This window comes from Phyllobates terribilis, unplaced genomic scaffold (assembly GCF_046119375.1).
Source record: "Phyllobates terribilis strain yellow unplaced genomic scaffold, ASM4611937v1 Scaffold_1__5_contigs__length_1240528914, whole genome shotgun sequence".
Lineage (NCBI taxonomy): Eukaryota > Metazoa > Chordata > Amphibia > Anura > Dendrobatidae > Phyllobates > Phyllobates terribilis.
In genome coordinates this window covers 434,400,557-434,418,584 of record NW_027362761.1, presented here as the reverse complement: position 1 = coordinate 434,418,584, position 18,028 = coordinate 434,400,557, and the positions used below count along the sequence as shown (strand labels likewise).

The following is an 18,028-nucleotide window of genomic DNA, read 5'->3' as shown; positions in this document are numbered from 1 at the left end:
AAAATGATCATGACTGTCATCTGTGACTGCAGATTTTCTCTGTCAACCAGGTTTGACTTACCTGGATCATCTATAAACTTCTTTATATGTTATTGGGTCTAATTTACTTTGAACTACTTCACCGAACTCTAGGCCTAGCTTTAATTGTTACTATTCTCCCTTTTCTATGCCAGCAATACAACAGACCTGTCATCAAGCAACAAATCCTCTATCGTGTAATAATAATAAAATGGCTGTGCTGACTCTGCCCCAATCTATACAGCAGAGCCAACAGCAAAAAATGAGAAATTCAATTGTGTAAGCTCTAAGTGCCAATTTTACAGTTGGAAAATTTCAACATGTTTTATTTGGAATGTTAATAAAAAAAATTAAGAAACATCACCTGAAATTTAACAACGGAATGTTCATAATAAGAACTTCACTTAAATATTATGTATTCTATGACACACTGCCCTTAAACAAAGCAAAAAAGAATCAAGTAACAATACAATACATCAAGGCCCAAATGAGTGTAAAAATGTGCAAATAAAAATAAAACAGCAACAAGGTAATAAGTTTTTTTATTTAAGTTTATTTGTACGGACACGTGTATATACAAATACAGCTTATGATTATTTTTTTTTACATTTTCTTTTTAACTCATATAATGTAAGCATTTCAAAACAGCACTCAATGAATAGTAAGTCCAAAGCAGGGGAGTACAAGCACAGGACCACACTGAGCTGGACTTTCTTACCCAGATGCACAGACAATGAGTGGTTTCAATGAGATGTCAAGAGTAAGTATGGAAAGCGGATTTTGTAGCCTCATGGGTAACCTCCAACATGCCAGCATCTATTAAACTGCACAGACAATGGCAGTGAGCGTATCATAGGGAGATTTGTCTTAGATCTGAGAAAGTTGGGGGTGAATGCCTGGGAAAAATTCTGTGATGGCAAAAAGTAGGGCAGATCTGCTCATTTACTGCTTGAAAAGAAAGGAGAAAGATAGATAAGAGCAGAAGTAACAGAAAAGGGTAGAAATTAAAACAGGAAGCCACGCAGTTACATGACAAGTTAAGAGAACCAAGTACAACTTTTAAGAGATACTGAAAACACATTTAATATTACAATGATAAATGAACTATGAGGACTGCGGCTCGTCTGGACAAAAAAAATTACATAAACTTTAAATGATTAACATATGATGTACTGAAGTATTACATTAAATGTCTTAAATATGTATTTTATTTAAATACTAGTATGTTTTATTTGTTAAAGAATATGCCATGTAGCTGATGCATGGCTCAAGCATGGAGAAAGGTATGTCTTAATTAGAAGACCCCCCAAAAAATTTAATAAAAAAAAAATCCATATGTTCCCGTAAGCCAACATGCCAAAAATACACAGGGCTCTAACATTGGACCTATAAACATTTAGTATAAAACATTGATCATTACATGTTGTGTTTCTCTGGGTCATGACTGAGTGAGCACTTGTGAGTGATCATGTTTACAAACAAACCTTTTATTCTTTTTATTTATTTTTTTTGTCCTTTTTTCCATTTTTTTTAAGTGTCATTGGATGACAAGCATGTTTATTTTTACTTTTTTTGTGGTCTGAAAGTCTAATGTATTCACTTACAAAAGACGTAAGAATTGAATTAATACTTTATTATCAAACACTATATACAACATAGGTTGACTTGCTAATAATACAGAATTTAAAGAATGTTCTTTTTTTTTTTCTTTATCTTATATTCTTTGCCATCCAAGAAGGTATAGTACAAAACAATATTCTAATCTAACATGAAATGTTATCTTGTGTATTAAAGGATACACAGTATCCACCAGACAGACTAATGCTTAACCCCCCTGCTTCAGGTTGGAAAGCCACTGGCAACCAGGAAATTGGGTTTAAAAGGTTACCCTACCTGGGCCATAATAGTTTATGGGGAAAATAAAGAGGAAAAGACAAAGCGTGTGAGAAAAGAAGAAAGCCAAAGAGACTTCAAGTGCAATGAGCAGGTTGAATTTTGCCCCAATTTCCCAATCTCTAAACATTATGGAAAATCTCTACTACACGTCCATTATTTTTTGAGTTTCTTATCTGATTGTTTCTATATGGATATAACATATTTACTCTGTTGTACTACAATATTGGTAATTTAGTTGGTCATAATTGTTTATCACTGTACTTTTGTGTATAAGAGGGAGATAAAAAAAAAATTGTAAGGTAAAAGATAAAACTGCTACTTCAAGACAATTATAACAATAATAAAAAATAACAACTATAATAATTTTAATAACATTTATTAAAACTAAAAGCAATGTTAAGGCTGTTAAATACAATAACACCCATCAACACGCAATCCTTAGAAATAGCAGTTGTGTTACTTAAGTGTTATTAGAGGCCATACTTTAAGAACCTAACATAAGATTTCTTATTGTTTCATCTCATAATGGCTGTTATCAATTACTGCTACATCGTCATTATAGAAACCAGACCCCGAACTATTGAAGGTAGTTTTTGTGCTAACACTGTAAAGTTGCGGCATGACAAACTACAACATATGAATCACATCGTTGTCAATGTAGCCTATGTGACAGTAGAATATTTACTTCTTAGGTTATTGGTCTCTGTGCTTTATTGTACTTTATTGTAAATACGACATAAAAAAAATTGCATAATACTATTGTTCTAGATTAAAGCAACCCAGGCCAGCACATGGATTTTTTGAAGGCTCTTGTTACATCTCCCATTGTATTCCTATCTCTAGAAATACATAATTTAGACAGTTAGATAATGGCGTTGAATAACTATGACCATTTATGTATGTCTGTATTGTTCTTAGAAATATATTAAAAGTTATTGTACTTGATATTTTTTTTTACTTTTTATATTAAACATAATCACAGTTTGTTAAAGTCTTTATTACGTAAAGTACATTTGGTGACTATGAAGTGTCTGAGTCACGTCCTTTGCTATACATCAATAATAAACAAAAACTCAAGGCACCCTGAAAAGTTATTAAGCGTCCATATTTGATTCTTCCAATGTGACAATAGGTAGCTGTCCATGAACACAACCAAGATTTGATTTACTGATGGAATCAAGTCTATCAACAATTTGGTGTTTATGCAAAAACACATTGAGTTATCCTCAGCACAAAATATTTCTTAGCAATGCATATACAAGTTGGTTGAGAGTTTTCCCTTACAATCTATTGGAGCCAATTTAGAATATATCTAAATTTTAACAGATTTTCCATGTACATCTTTTATTTTGGGGATGAAATTCATCACTTAATTGAAACCACCTGAAGGGTCAAATGAAACATACAATGACTTTCCGGCATCAAACTATCTTTCGAAGCTGGTACTTCACCATACCTGTTAATCATAATTTCACATATTTCTTCCAAGCATTAAGAAAAGTCAATTCAAAACAAAGATTAATGTCCAGTATTATGAAGTACTTTCTTGCTGATGCACATGTTGTAGGACGGTGGACCAAGAAGATGCCCTATAACTGCCCCCAAGACAGTTTAGCCTTGGGCATGGTCATATTGTATATAAAATGCATGAGTTGTAGAACAGCAAAATCAAAAATGTAGCACCTTGGAGTTCAATTTATGGTTTCTGCCTATGTTTTAAATAGTACAATTCTCTGGACTCCGGATGAATTCAAATATATTAAAACAACAAAAAATAATATTATCTAAAAAGACTCCCCCATACCCTTTGGTACTCCCGTAGTGCAGGTAAGAGTGCTTATGAGAGTCAATGAATATTGTCTTCTCAGATAAACATGTCCTTGAAAATTTGGAATAAATCCTCTTGTGTTGTACTGCATATATTATCACACCATCTAACAGTTCTGTAAAGTGGTCAACAAAGGAGAAATTCCTTTTAGATTTCACTTCCATTAAGTAAATATCCATATTATCTGGTTCATGCTGCCTATGTCGATCTGCACAGACAAGAATGTGTGCCAAATAGGTGTTTTAATATGCCCAAATGCAAGGGAAACTTTAATTCACTAGTGTTCCTATTTATATTTGGCATTTACCAGGATTTAAGGTTCTGGAATAAAAGCAACTTCTAAATTATAATATATGAAGTAAATATTCTTGTGGAATTCATGTTCGCTTGAAAGTGGGAAAATATATATAAAATGCAACAAAAAGGGGGAGGGGGAGAAAAACAAAAAAGAAAATTTGTTCCTTTCTTGGGTGAAGCAGTTAGGTGGATCTTTGATGTTCCAAGATCCAGTTTTTCTGCAGCTGGTCTGTGAGATATGCTGTGCTATAACGTCAAATGCATCGCCAGGAGAAACAGAAGGATCGTTAAAAGCCAATTTGGTATCCTTGGTGTTGGTGCTGAATTTTCGCCACGGGAAGGCTCAGCTGATTCATGAACTGTGTCATCTGTTCAAACACAAAACAGACATTTAGTTGCTTGACTGGAAAGTTCACATGACTCAAGCTTTGCATTTTAAGAATAATAGCATCTTATTTTAAGAAAATATTTTTTTTTAATCCAAATATTACTAAAACAGTATTTATTTGACTCTATATAAATACTATTTTACAACTCATATAGAATGCTTGAAATAATAAAGTCAATGCACAAAATTACATTTAGTTTTTAGTAGAAAACTTTGATGTCAGCATGCAAAATTATGCAAGTATTTTCAAACCTTATGTGCTATGTCAAAAAACTGGAAAAGACCCCCAATATGGTGAAACAGCGCAGCTAAAATCTATGTCAACGGAAACATGTCTGCAAATGCCATTGATCTCATGCAGTATAGGCTGCATAAAAAGCAATCCCCAATTTTGTTTAGCAAAATTGCCCCCTGCTAAGGCTCATGCACCCAGAACATGTATGGTGGCACAGACGCTTAGGCACTTTGCATGCCGTTGCAAGCCTCTATGCTACATCATATTATAGAGATAATCTCCTCTAAAAAAAAAAGTTCTAAAGGCGAATAGTTCCATAATAAGTCATCCTATGAAACATGCCTTGATTTTTTTTTCAAATTTCAAATGAACTTGACAAGAAAATATATCTCTATTTGTATTGCTATAATGGGTGCCGTATTACGGTTCTGTATAGCCAATATATACAGTTCCAACATTTTTCTCTTTATTTGCCATCTCATCACTCCACTTCGTAAAAAGAGATGGTCTAGTCATTTGTTAATATTTTAAATCTGCTATGTAGAATGTTCTTCAATATGTTAGCATATGCTCACCAATGTTCAGCCTACACTATCACATAGAACACACTGCACAAGATGCATTACACCATTTATGTGGCAAGCATATGTTTCTTTATAGTGTTATGTAGCTAGACAATATGTTGAGCATCAGTATATTTATATTGTTACTCTAAAAGAAAATCAGATTTCTCGTTCATTTTCAATTTATGCTCATCATATACAAACTATTTAAAGGGAAACCTGGCATGTTGAGCCTGATATTTTCAATTCCGAGGAGCAGAGGGGAAGATTTATCAAAGCTTTTTCACCATTTTTTTGGCAAAAAAAAAAGCTTTGAAAAGTCACATTTTTTTACACAAACCCAAGGCTGCACAAAATTTTTTTTTGGACACTTAGCGTGTTCATGACATTCTTGCCCCAGTTCTGACAAAGTGGGCATAACTGGGGCAGTACAAGGGCAGGGCCACCTTGTTTGTTAAATTCATGACTAGTGGTAGCATTCGCTTCCAACAAATCTTACTCCAGCAAGGAATGGAGTGAGTTTTGTGGCGAAGCGCATATAGTGGCGCATGCCACCACATGCCTAGCCTGCTTCACTAAGATGCATGAGCCTCTTGATGAATCAGAGGTATCTACTCCAAAATGCCCCCTCATCAAGATTGGTGATGGAATTGCCAGCCATGATGAATCACCCCCATATAGTTTTGTTCGAAGTATAGTTTGCAATTTATGATTGACAGCTACTGTATCTCTAAAGCCGCCCAATGGACTCCTTAGTCCATAATGAGCAGGGATTTACATAAAATTACAATCTATACTTAATAATTTCCCATAAAATTTTATTTTAATTCTGCTTAGATTCGTCTGTTTTTTTACATGCTGACAGCAGATCAAAAGCCATGTTTATTATGAAAGGTTACCTTTGATGCAGAAAGTAGAGTTTAAATTACCCACAGTTGCCTTATATGTCTAACAATGGAGCCCAGACTATAGGCTATCGTGAGAGACAAGGCAGATAAAGGGAGGAAGCCTGACAAAATTAAGGTGGGTCTACACTGGCAGATGATGGCTAATAAATGACCGCCAATACATGTTTGCTGATAGGCGGTCATTCAATAATCTGTTTAGACAGGTGGACAGAACCAATTGGTAATAGATGGTTCTGTGTGCACAGACTGTCATTGTTTTCGGCAGCACAAGCCCTGTTTACACAGAATATGTGCTGCTGAGAACAATGTTTTTTAATTAAGCTTAAAAATCATTTCACTTGAAGAACGATCGCTTTTGCTTATTTAATGGGTGATTGGCAGACTGTTTACACCTGATGATTATAGGCAACCAAGCTTTCATAAGAACGCTCATTTATGATAATTTGCCATTGTAAATGCAGCCTTAGGCCTCATTCACACATCCGTGTTTAAACACGTACATAAATAAATGTTACCAGTGTCATCAATGTACCTTTTTTAACTATTAATGTCATCAGTGTTTTTCACAGATGGTTAAATAAATAATGTAAATTATAAAGCTTCTCCTATACTTAGCAATGTAAAATACGGAGAGCACACGGATGGCACACGAACACTATCCGTGTGCTGTACGTGTTTTTCACAGACCCATAGACTTGAATTGACCCTCTTCATCAGTGATATTGGAGAAAAACGGACATGTCACTGTGAGTTTTGTACAGGCACACGGGCCGTGAAAAATGGCAGATATATGAATAGCAGCATAGATTATAATGGATACGTGCTGTATCCGTGAAAAAAAAAACGGATATAACAGGTATGTGCAACACGAATGTCTAAAATCTGTAAATATAAAAGTAATGGAATGAAAAGGAAATAACTGCAATTACAAGGAATTGTATCAGGGAATTGCTTTTTATGCAGATCCACAATGTATCTTTAAAGTGACCTCGCAAAAATAAACTTTGAAACTGAAAACTTTATCAACAATGGCATTGCAAGATAAGAGAATATTCATCCATCTAATTTTTTTTCTGAGACATACAACATGCTGTTCGTATTGGGAACCAAAAGAATTCAATCTCAGATGGTAGTACTATGCTGGCAGTAAATAAGTGCCTATCCGCACTGTACTCAAAAAAAAAAAGTTACAAGATAAACGTCTGAATCAGGGGCACATCATTAAATGCATTTTGCATCCATTTTGAGTAACATTTTGGTGTGAATACGAAAAGTCTTGGTGACTTTGTTACTGGGTTCAGAAGTATCTGTTTTTCCCTGTCCCCATGCCTGAAATGCCACTGTCACATAAAAGTCCCATCATAGGCAGAGAGGTATACTGCATATTTTGTATGGGGCCCAGAAGTTTCATGTAAGGTTCTTTTCGCCTTTGCATTCTGGCATCTGTTAACAACAGAAGCCAAAGCGCTTTACCAGATCCACCACACAATGGACATCACCAGTACCCGATGGACGTCGTTGACTTATAATGGTGTTCATTGTGTGCTGCCTTGTTTTAGTAGGAGAGATGGAGCTCTCTGAAGAACATCGGAACATAAAATTACCTCTCTGAACCTATGATAGGGTTCTGAAAACTGTGATTCGAGCATTTGTGGGCTGAAATTAAGTGATGCCTCCCAATGGTTATGTACTAGAAAGATACACCTGGTGATTGCCAACAGTCACACTGGAGAGAGGAGAGGATAGCAAAAGAAAAACAGTTTTAATAAATCTCCCCCATAGTTCCCTTTCATTTTCCATTCGGCAGAAAACCTTTTATTTTCCTTTAACACGCATAGATTTTTACAGAGATTCCTCATATATTAAACACGTGCCCCTGATAAATCAGATTATCTGGTAAGCTTATTGATGAACCGCTCTCAAGATAACATTGTTTTTATGAAATCATCATTGCTTAAGACAAGTGCTCAACACTAAATAACATTAAAGAGCAAATTCTTCCACCATGCTTCAGTTATTCACATGAGCTGCTCAGAGTTCTGTGCTTTCCAGGCACAGACAGCTGGAGGGTTGATAAAAGCAAGACTTGCAAAGATTTTAAAAATTTTGAATGCTGATTGTGATTGGACAATCCATTGAACATAGCGGCTCATCCAATCACCAATAGCTAATCGATCAATATAAAGCTGGCCAAAGATGTAATGATGCAGCCTGCTGTTGTTCAATAGGAATAATCTGTCTATTTACAAAACAGTTACATAAATTCTGAATCCTAGAAATTCATACACCTCTCATACATATTAAAGTCAGACAAGCCCACCAATTTTGCTGGGCCTGGCCAACCATCTTATGTGCATGGAGTTTCTCCCATAGAAGCTTTGGGCATGTTGAATTTAATACCCAATCCTTTTGCTCTCAATGCAAATAAAACACGGCCAGAGATGTCTGATAGCGGCTTCCTCAATTCTTCCTATTGAAAATATATGAATTCTCTGTAAAGATGAACGTTCATATGTATTGGGGTAGTCAGGTGACAGCTAACAAAGGTGTACAGGCACTTTTTAAGAGCATTCCCACCCATAACGTAAAGATGTACATATATTAATTTATCAGTACCAGAGTTTGATACACTGCTCATAGATACCAAAACTTAGCCACAATATAATGACTATTGTGATTTATTTTAAATTGGGAAGGCAGATTGCAAGATAAGATATTTACCATGTTACAAACCCCTTTGCCATGAACAATTAGAAACTATTTTGAAACATGAATGATAAGTGATTTAACATAAGAGATCAAAAACAATTATTTTAGTTGTAATGATTATTGCTACCTCCCGGAAAATGAAAATTGGACATTACATTGATGCCCATCATTACATATATTAGCAGCCCAAAGTCAGACTATACTGGTTGTTACTTTGATTAGCTTCTCAGAATTTACCATCAAATTTACAGCTTTAGGCCATGGCCCCACTATCAGTATTTGGTCAGTATTCGGTCAGTAATTTTTCTCAGGAGTGGGAAACAAAACCATGAGTGGGTGATAAATGCAGAATTGGTGACTTGTTTCTATTATACCTTTTCTCTGATTGTTCGTCACCTAGCTTTGGCTCCTACTCCTGAGAATAAAATACTGTCCGAATACTGATAGTGGGGCTGTCAGGTGAGAGGTGTAAAAGCGTTCGCCAAGCCTCGCCCCATTCCAGAATAGCTTGAACACACCAAAAGTTGCTTTTTTATTGGCAACCTCGCGTTTGCCCAAAAAATATGACTTATTGAAGTTTTTTTTTTGCCACAAATCAGTCACAAAAGCTTTAATTAATCGCCCCTGATGTCTTTTTCAGACGGTTTCTGTCCAAAATGCACCTGAAAAAGTACCGTAAAGCGTCCCATAAAATAAACATAATGCACAATGTCAAAATGACATTGCTGTGTACATATTTTGTGTAATGTCACTTCTTTTAACTGCTTCAGGGATTTCAAACATTTGACAAGTAACATACTCATTCTTCTGAGCTGCTACAAGAATGATGGCAGTACCTCTGGGGAAGCCATCTCAGAAAAAATACCACCAGCATTTTCCTGAAGTTGCTTCGCTGAGAAAATGTTCACACAGAATTTTCTTAAGAGATTTTTGAAGTGCATCCACTTGAAAATTCTTATAAAAACCACCTCAAACACATTTGAAAACTTTTTTTGGGCTACCTGCACACGGCCTCTTTTAGACACCAGTGCAGCTGCCAAATTTTCCCAGACATAATAATCACTTGAAGAATGGCCATTCGCAAACCCTAAAGTAGTAAAAGAAGTGCCATTAGTTTTTGAGGAGGCTTTGCAGCACAAAATATCTTTTTTCAGACAGATTCCGTCCAGAATGCACCTGAAAAAAGTGTCACAAAAGCTCCCTATAAAAAGGAACATCATGCACAGCAATGTCAAATGACATTGCTGTGCAATGCACATGTTTGTTTTATGTCACTTGCTTCTTCTGAAGCCCTAAGTGTTTATAAGAAGTGGAATGCTGATTCTTCAAGTGACTTCTGCTAGGAAGCTGCTCACTCTATATACTACACATTATAGAGTAAAAGAAGCCGGCAGTGGAGCAGCTGCAAGGACAAGAGCAATACCTCCAGCAAAGCTGCCTCAGGAAAATGATGAATTGTTTTCTTTATTTTCAATTAATCTTTGCAGACTTTTAATTAGGCAGTCCTTGTTTGAAGAGGTGTTCTTCAAGGTCTACTTCAAAGAAGTGACATGCACTTTCTTATTTTCTACAAGTTGTTTTTGAACAGCTTAAAAAGCTTCTCTAAAGGTATGTTCACATGACAAAAAAGTGCCCCATAAAATGGACAATGAATCAAAATGACATTACTGTGCACTAGTGTTGCGCGAGCGTGCTCGTTTAACCCTTTCACCGAGCATGCTCGGGTGCTGCCCGAGTATTTTTGGCGTGCTCAGCATCTATGCTCAACCCGCCGCAGCTGCATGTGTCACAGTTGTTAGACAGATGTGAAACATGCAGGGGTTGCCTAACAAACAGGCAATCCCTGCATGTGTCATAGCTGTCTAACAGCCGCGACACATTCAGCCGCTGTGGCTCGAGCATAGATGCCAAGCACGCCGAAAATACTCGGGCAGCACCCGAGTGTGCTCGGTGAAAAGGTTAACAGAGCACGCTCGCACAACACTACGGTGCACATGTTCTGTCTTATTTGACTTTTTTGAACAACTTCAGGGTTCGGTAATCCTGAAGCGGTTAAAAAAGTAACTCATTGCTCATTCTTGTGGTAGCTTCTGTCGGAAAGCTGCCTGTGCTCTTTACAGGGAGTATAGATTGAAAGACCGAAGCAGCTGCTCCTGGAAAAACTCAGCGGTTGCACCAACATCTAATAATGCCACGTGTAGATACCCCAAAGCTATGTGCATACAAACTCCTCAAAAACGTAGAGGTTCTGCTCCATTTCTGCTCTGAAAAGTCAGCAAAAATACTCCATGTACAGATACCTTAGGAGTCTTTTTGCTGGGTTTTTGGAGAATAAACTGAGCAAAACCTCAAAGTTTTTTTTAGGAGTCTTATGATTTGGAGGAGATCTTGGAAAGTCTCCATTCAGTTTCTGCTCCAAAAATTTCCTCAAAAAACTTTGCACATGCTCAGTTTTTCCTCAGTGTCAGCTCCAAAAAATCCTTGAAAAACTGTGTGCACATAGCCTTAGGGTAATCACACAGAGCATCTCTAAGGTGCCAGCGGACATGCCGAGATTTTCCTACGTAAAGTTGTTTCAGGCACACATTGTCGATCTTTTTTCTGAAGCAGTTTTGCTTTTGGTTTTGGCAAAGTTTATGTCGCGGCTCTATCTCAAACATCTGTTTTCTTTGTTTTAAACTGTAACTAACAAGTGACTTTCTAGTGTAAGCCACCTGAAGAATGAACCTAAAGAATTGCAACCGCTTCACGGTTTCCGAACCCTGAAATGGTTAAAAGAAATAAAACACTGAACACGGATGCAGGAATGTCATTTGCTGTACATTATGCTCATTTTTTGAGGTGGTTTTGCAATGCAGGTTTCAGGTGAACAGCAATGTGGATTTCCTATAAAAAAATAAAAATAACTGGAAAAGTTGCCCAAGGGTTTTTGGAGCAGTTTTTGAGGAGGATTTTTGGTGAGGATCGGCTCCCAATATGCCTTCAAAAACTCAGTGTGAACATTGTCTTACTTGCTGAGAATCTCTTTCATAAGTGACAACCAAGATGAGTGCAATTGCTGCTTATCCAAAAATAGCTTGCACAGTAAAACAGAAATATATTAATATCTATGTTAGTAAAAACAAATTTAGTTACCAAATCTTGTTTATAATCTTGTCTATATCATCAAATTAATCTATATTCTGATTCATTAATATTGTTGCCATGTCTTGCTGTGTGTTAGGCAAAAATTTTAATTTGTATAACATTTTTAAAAAATTGGGCTAACATCAGAAAAGTTGATAAAATTACTAAAAAAAAAGATAATAAAACAACACTCACTTGTTCAATTCTTTGCAGGTTCAGTGCCAATGCTCTGGTGGTTTCCACCATACATGCATGTAACCTCTGCAGCCAATCAATAGCATCATTGGTGATACTATCATATATGGCCAGTGATTGACTGGATATGCAAAATGTCATTGCTCCAGAGAAGATAACTGTCTGGTGGGAACAAGGGGGATCTTTTGATTTTATATTATCAACATGCCTACTGGTAGCCTATTTTGAAAAATCCCATACAAACCCTTTAATAGTTTTTTAAGTTCTTGTTCCTACTATTACTACAGCTACTATTGAAACTATACCGTTTAAGCAACAGCCATTTGAGAATTTCCCACACAAGACAATGCACAATAAGTGATTGGAAATATTGTCCTGTATGAAATACTTCTAGGTAGTCATTACATCTATGGTTGACTACTATAACACTACTTTTAGATGTTCTGATAATTGGGGAACTAGTGCTGATAGGAACCTTCATTCTCGACTAGCAGGGTGTGTAAACAAGCCAGCAAGCACCCGACAAACAAGTCATTGCAAAATGCTTGTATGTCAAATGCGATGATTTTTTAGCCAACTTAAAAATCATTGATCTCAGCAGCTCAACTTCCTATGTAAACCGGACATGTGATGTGCTGCCGAGAACAATTTCATTTTATGTGCACAGAACGATTGTGTTAGTGATCATTCTGTGAGAACGGAAGTGCTAAACAATCACCGATTAGCTTGCATGTAGCCAATTGGTGATCCTTTAACAGCGGTGGTCGACATTTACAAACCCATCATTAGTCTTGGCCATTTTTAGATTTCTCCGGTTGTTGTTGTTACGGTTTCATGTCCTTAAATCAGACTTTACTTTAGTGGCGAGTTTAACTTTTTAATAGTAGGGTTCCAATGAGGTAACATTTAAATTCAAGGGGAATTATGGTTTTAGGATGAAATGTAGTTGTATAACATTATTTCAAAATTTGGTTCATTCGCAAACACAAATTTGATTATGAATGGTTTGGCAGGGTGCAAGACAATATTTTGGGAATTTTCAAATTTTGATATATTATGTGCAGAATTTTAATGGGGTGTTTTTTGCCGGTGTTATAAATTCTCTCTCCGACATATCTTAATAATTCATTAATTTGGAAAATGTAATTAAACACAAGTTACAGAACGACAGGCAAGGATGGTGGAAGAAGCAGCCAAACACACAGCTTCATGGTAAACCCCTTCCCCAGTTCTAGCCCCACAAAATGCAAAGATTCATCTCACTGACTGAGTTCTGTGCTTGTCAGATTGGCAGGGTAACTTGGTGCTTCAGTGAAATCGAAGCCTGCAGGGAAAAGAGAGGAGTACCACTTGGGAAGGATATACGCTGCGGTTGTAGTAATTTAGATTGTGAGCTATTGAGTGTTTAAAGCAAACTGTGTAAACACAGAGCAAAGTGATGGATTATAGTGGAAGCTTTAGGTGTGTTGTGGAGGTGAACAGATAGAAAATGAATGCATATTCCACCATTAAGTGTAGTATTGTGCTTGTTAAGTTTTCCAAATAGTACAACTTTGTGTTAGTTTTTATGGACTGTTTGGATAGTACACAGACAATTATGGTGTCTTCGATGTATTGTTTATGCTATTATGTGATTAGTGCCTAATATTAAAATTGGAAATGTTAAATGTCTGTGCATAATAGTTTATCTCTAAGTCACAATGCACATTAATGCAGACATTTTGTGAAATTTTTAAACAACATAACACTTTGCACAGTAGATATAACCAGGTAGATCCTAAAATCAAATAATTTGTCTAAGTAAAATTGTGGGAAAATGAAGTCATTTTATAACACATGAAGTCAAATTTATGGGAATTGCATTTTGTGGGTGGTAATGTAGGTACATTGATAAAATTGCATGAAATGCCAACCAAATGCCCAAACACAACATTGTGATGTGATAAAGACAATGAAATAAGGGACAATGACTAAAGTAACTTATGGTAAATTTGCTCAGCTAACTTATCAGCTATAATAATTAAAATGCTTTTTAGCAGTAAAGTAAAGGAAGCTATAGACCAGGGTCAAGTGATATCAGTTACAACTAGAGATCGAATCTGCTAAGACTCAAACTCGCCAAATTGGACTGGTTTTACAGGGAAACTAGATTTACATAATAAACATAGGATACAAAAAAAACTAATACTTGTCTCACTGCTCACATGTACAGTTTTCCCTGCAGCCCACCATTCAGTCTTCTGTGCCTCTTCTTCTCCCCTTCCTCTGTCAAGTACATCCTCTTAGGCCTCTTGCCTCCAGGTTCTGGCTTCTGGCTTGACTAGGCCTCAAAAGTCACTGCAGTTACTTGGGCAACGAACATCATAATTTTGTGACATCATGACATATATCGTGATGGCATGGCAAACAGTGACGTCAGAGGTCTAGTTATGTCAGAATCCAGGGCCTGGAGTGAGGAGATCCAAGAGGATGCATGCATTGTAGGTAGGGGAAAAGAAGAGGCGTGCAGGATCAGACAGTGGACTGTGGGGAGTGGTGGGAAAGGTGAGCAGTCAGATCAGTATTATTTTAACCATTTGCTTCAGAAAATGGCAGTCGTGGTTGGTTAGGTTACCAGTTCCCTGAATTCTCAAGCAGTGAACTTCAAAGTATATAGATATAGAGAATACAAAGTTTTATAAAAAAAAAGTCTACAAAAATTTAATTTCACTCATTTATAATAGCTCATCTCTAGTTAGAACAATGCTATCATAATCCACCTCATCTGAACTCTTATCTTTATTTCTAAATAAAATTTTTAACTGTTTGATTGAGATTCTCAATTCATTGTAATAGAATGGCCAAGCATAAAAGTTGCATTTAGGCAATGATTTTCCACTGGACAACCTCCTCCTCTCTCTCAGTGTGGTTACGTCTATAGTTATATATATTGTAAGTGGTGATGACTAAATATTTTGAAATTCTAATTCGCCAGTCTAGCCAAATTTTTATCAGGAAATTTCATTTACTGCAAATCCAAAGTACGCCTATGACTTTAATTGTACTGACAAGACACTGATCAAGCAAGCAGCAGCCAGCTATAAGTCTTTCTCTTGCCCTGCTGTACAGACACAAAGACTCTCCTATCTCTCACTCCCTACAAATTAAATCTATATTATTCTGTTTTCTTCATAAATTCTTCTTCTTCAATACTTTGCTATCACACACTATCTGGACAGATTCTTCAATGTTTTATGTCTTTCTCTCCCTATGGCTAAAGCATGGACTATGACATTCTGTCACTATCCAGAATCACAACACATTGGCTGCTACATTTCCTGCTTCTGCTTTTATAGAGGCTATGATAGTTCCTTCTGATTGGCTGTACAATATCATTTGATGTGATAGCTGGAAGGAATTATGGGGAAACTATGCCTGATGTTGTGATCCTTCTCTGGTTGATGCAATGTGTAAAATGGTGACTTTCATTTTAGGTGATTTGCACCAAATGAATCATAAAATTTTCAAATTCACAGGCTTCCGCAAATTCATAAAAATTTGACACTAATTCAATTAGTATCAAATCGATTCACACATCTCTAATTATAAGTTTTAATATATATAAAACACTGAAAGAATTGCAGCAAATTTATAATTTACAGCCATGTTCACAATGGTACTAAATTAAGATGCTAGTTACTGTATATCTTTGTTTTCATAATTTCTGTCTTTTCACAAATAACATCACCATATTGTTCTGACATAAGATATCTCACTATATGCACACATGTCTAAAATTTTCCTGATTTACTTATTTACTTTTTATTTTTAACCAGAAAGTTTAAAAAAAAAAAAAAAAAAACACATTACTTGCGAAAGTAGATCAGAAAAAATGTTCAACTTGATTACAAGAGAGTCAATTTATATCAGATTATGTAAAATAAAAGTATAGCTTTGGCATTTATAGTACCCTCATGTCTGTGTGTGTAAACTTCAGAAAACATGTTCTATACATGTGGAATATCAAATAGGGTACAAAGATGATAGATTTTAATTAATTTGATATATTTCTTTCTTAAACTAGTGGACAGCCTATGGTTTGACTTTATTTGAGTAGAATATATTAGTATACTTTAGCATAGATTTATATATTTTACATAACGTGGATATGCACATTTACTTTTTACTTAAGAGATAAACAATCTGGTATTTTCGAATTTCTGCATTATTTCCATTAGTGCATAGAAAATTTGCTAGGATTTAATTGAGTTAACTAACTCAGGACTTTTCAAACTTTCCCTTCTGAAGTTTCACTTGGCAAAGTTAATACCTGAGCTTCATCATTTGTGAGCAAAGAACTTGCAGTGGTGCTTGAAAGTTTTTAAACCCTTCACAATTTCGATATTTCTGTTTATATTTGACCTAAGACTGCAACAGTTTTTCACAAAAGTTCTAAAAGTTGATAAGAGAACCAAATAAAATTAAAGGTGTAAAAAATATTAGACAGTCATTTTTTTAAATGAGGAAAATGCCCCAATATCACAAGTAGGTTAGTTTCAAAAAGATTAGTCGATATTTACAGGTGAAATTAGAGTCTGGCATTTTCAATCAATGGGATGACAATCAGGTGTGAGTGGACAGCCTGTTTTATTTAAAGAAAAGGAAAGGGATTTATCAAACTATAATCTTTACAAAACATTTGTGGAATTGTGTGGAGACAAAAAAATACATTTCCTCAGAAAACAGCATAATAACCTCATACCATCTGTAAAAAATGGTGGTGGTATCATGCTTTTATGATTTGCAGCATATGGACAAGGACAGCATGGCATCATTGATGGAACAATGAATGCTCAATTTAACAAATTCTAAAGGAAAATGTCCATGAGCTAAATCTCAAGAGAACATTGAACATGCAGCAAAAAATTGGTTAAAGAAGAATGACGTTAAAGTTTTGGAATGGTCAAGTCAAAGTTCTGACCTTAATCGTATCGAAATGATGTGTAAATATCTGAAATTAGCAATTTATGGGAGAAAACCCACCAAAATAATAGGGTTGAAACCGTTTTATAGAGAGGAATGAGCTAAAATTCCTCCTAACTGATTTGCTGATCTAATCAAAAATTACCAGAAATGTTTAGATGCAGTTATGCTGCACAAGGGGGTAATGTCAAATACTGAAAGCAAAGATTCACAAATTTTGGCACTCGCAGACATGTGATATTCAATTATTTTTTACACTTAAAAAATTACAAACTACAATAAGTTTTACTCACTTGTTTATCTTTATCTACTTTTAGGACATCTGGGAAAATCTGATGTAGTTTAGGTCAATGAAGAAACAGAAAAATTCTGAAGGTTTCAGAAACTTTCAAGCACCATTGTACAACTCTTTTCAATCTCTATTAACAATTTCGGCCTGTGGACATCATGAAAAGTTGTCCATTGACCGTGAGGGCTCACAGTCTACAAGGGATGGGTGAGGATACAGTAGGTGACGGTAGAGCTGGTCGTGCAGCGGTATTGGTGGAGTGGTGGTTACTGCTGGTTGTGGCTTGTCGGAAGAGGTGGGTCTTTAGGCTCTTTTTGAAGGTTTCCATGGTCGACGAGAGTCTGATGTGTTGGGGTAGAGAGTTCCAGAGTAGGGGGGAAGCACGGGAGAAATCTTGTATGCGATTGTGGGAGGAGGAGATTAGAGGGGAGTAGAGAAGGAGATCTTGTGAGGATCGGAGGTTGCGTGCGGGTATGTAGCGGGAGACTAGGTCAGATATATATGGAGGAGACAGGTTGTGAATGGCTTTGTATGTCATGGTTAGGGTTTTGAACTGGAGTCTCTGGGCAATGGGGAGCCAGTGAAGAGACTGACAGAGAGGAGAGGCCGGGGAA

At 36.1% G+C, this 18,028-nt stretch overlaps 1 protein-coding gene across 4 annotated transcripts in view; it reads right to left on the bottom strand.

Moving 5' to 3' along the window:
- Positions 1 to 551: 551 nt before the first annotated feature.
- Positions 552 to 18,028, bottom strand: part of EFNA5 (ephrin A5) — a 547,216-nt gene continuing 529,739 nt past the window's right edge. For 2 of the 4 annotated variants that reach the window (XM_073677626.1, XM_073677610.1), the window contains one exon: positions 552 to 4,407. In XM_073677626.1, coding sequence (XP_073533727.1) covers positions 4,286 to 4,407 — 122 coding nt within the window. In that variant the 3' untranslated portion in view covers positions 552 to 4,285. Of the gene's footprint in view, positions 4,408 to 13,426; positions 13,488 to 18,028 lie in introns of all 4 variants that reach the window. The other 2 variants (XM_073677599.1, XM_073677616.1) reach the window with 2 other exon arrangements.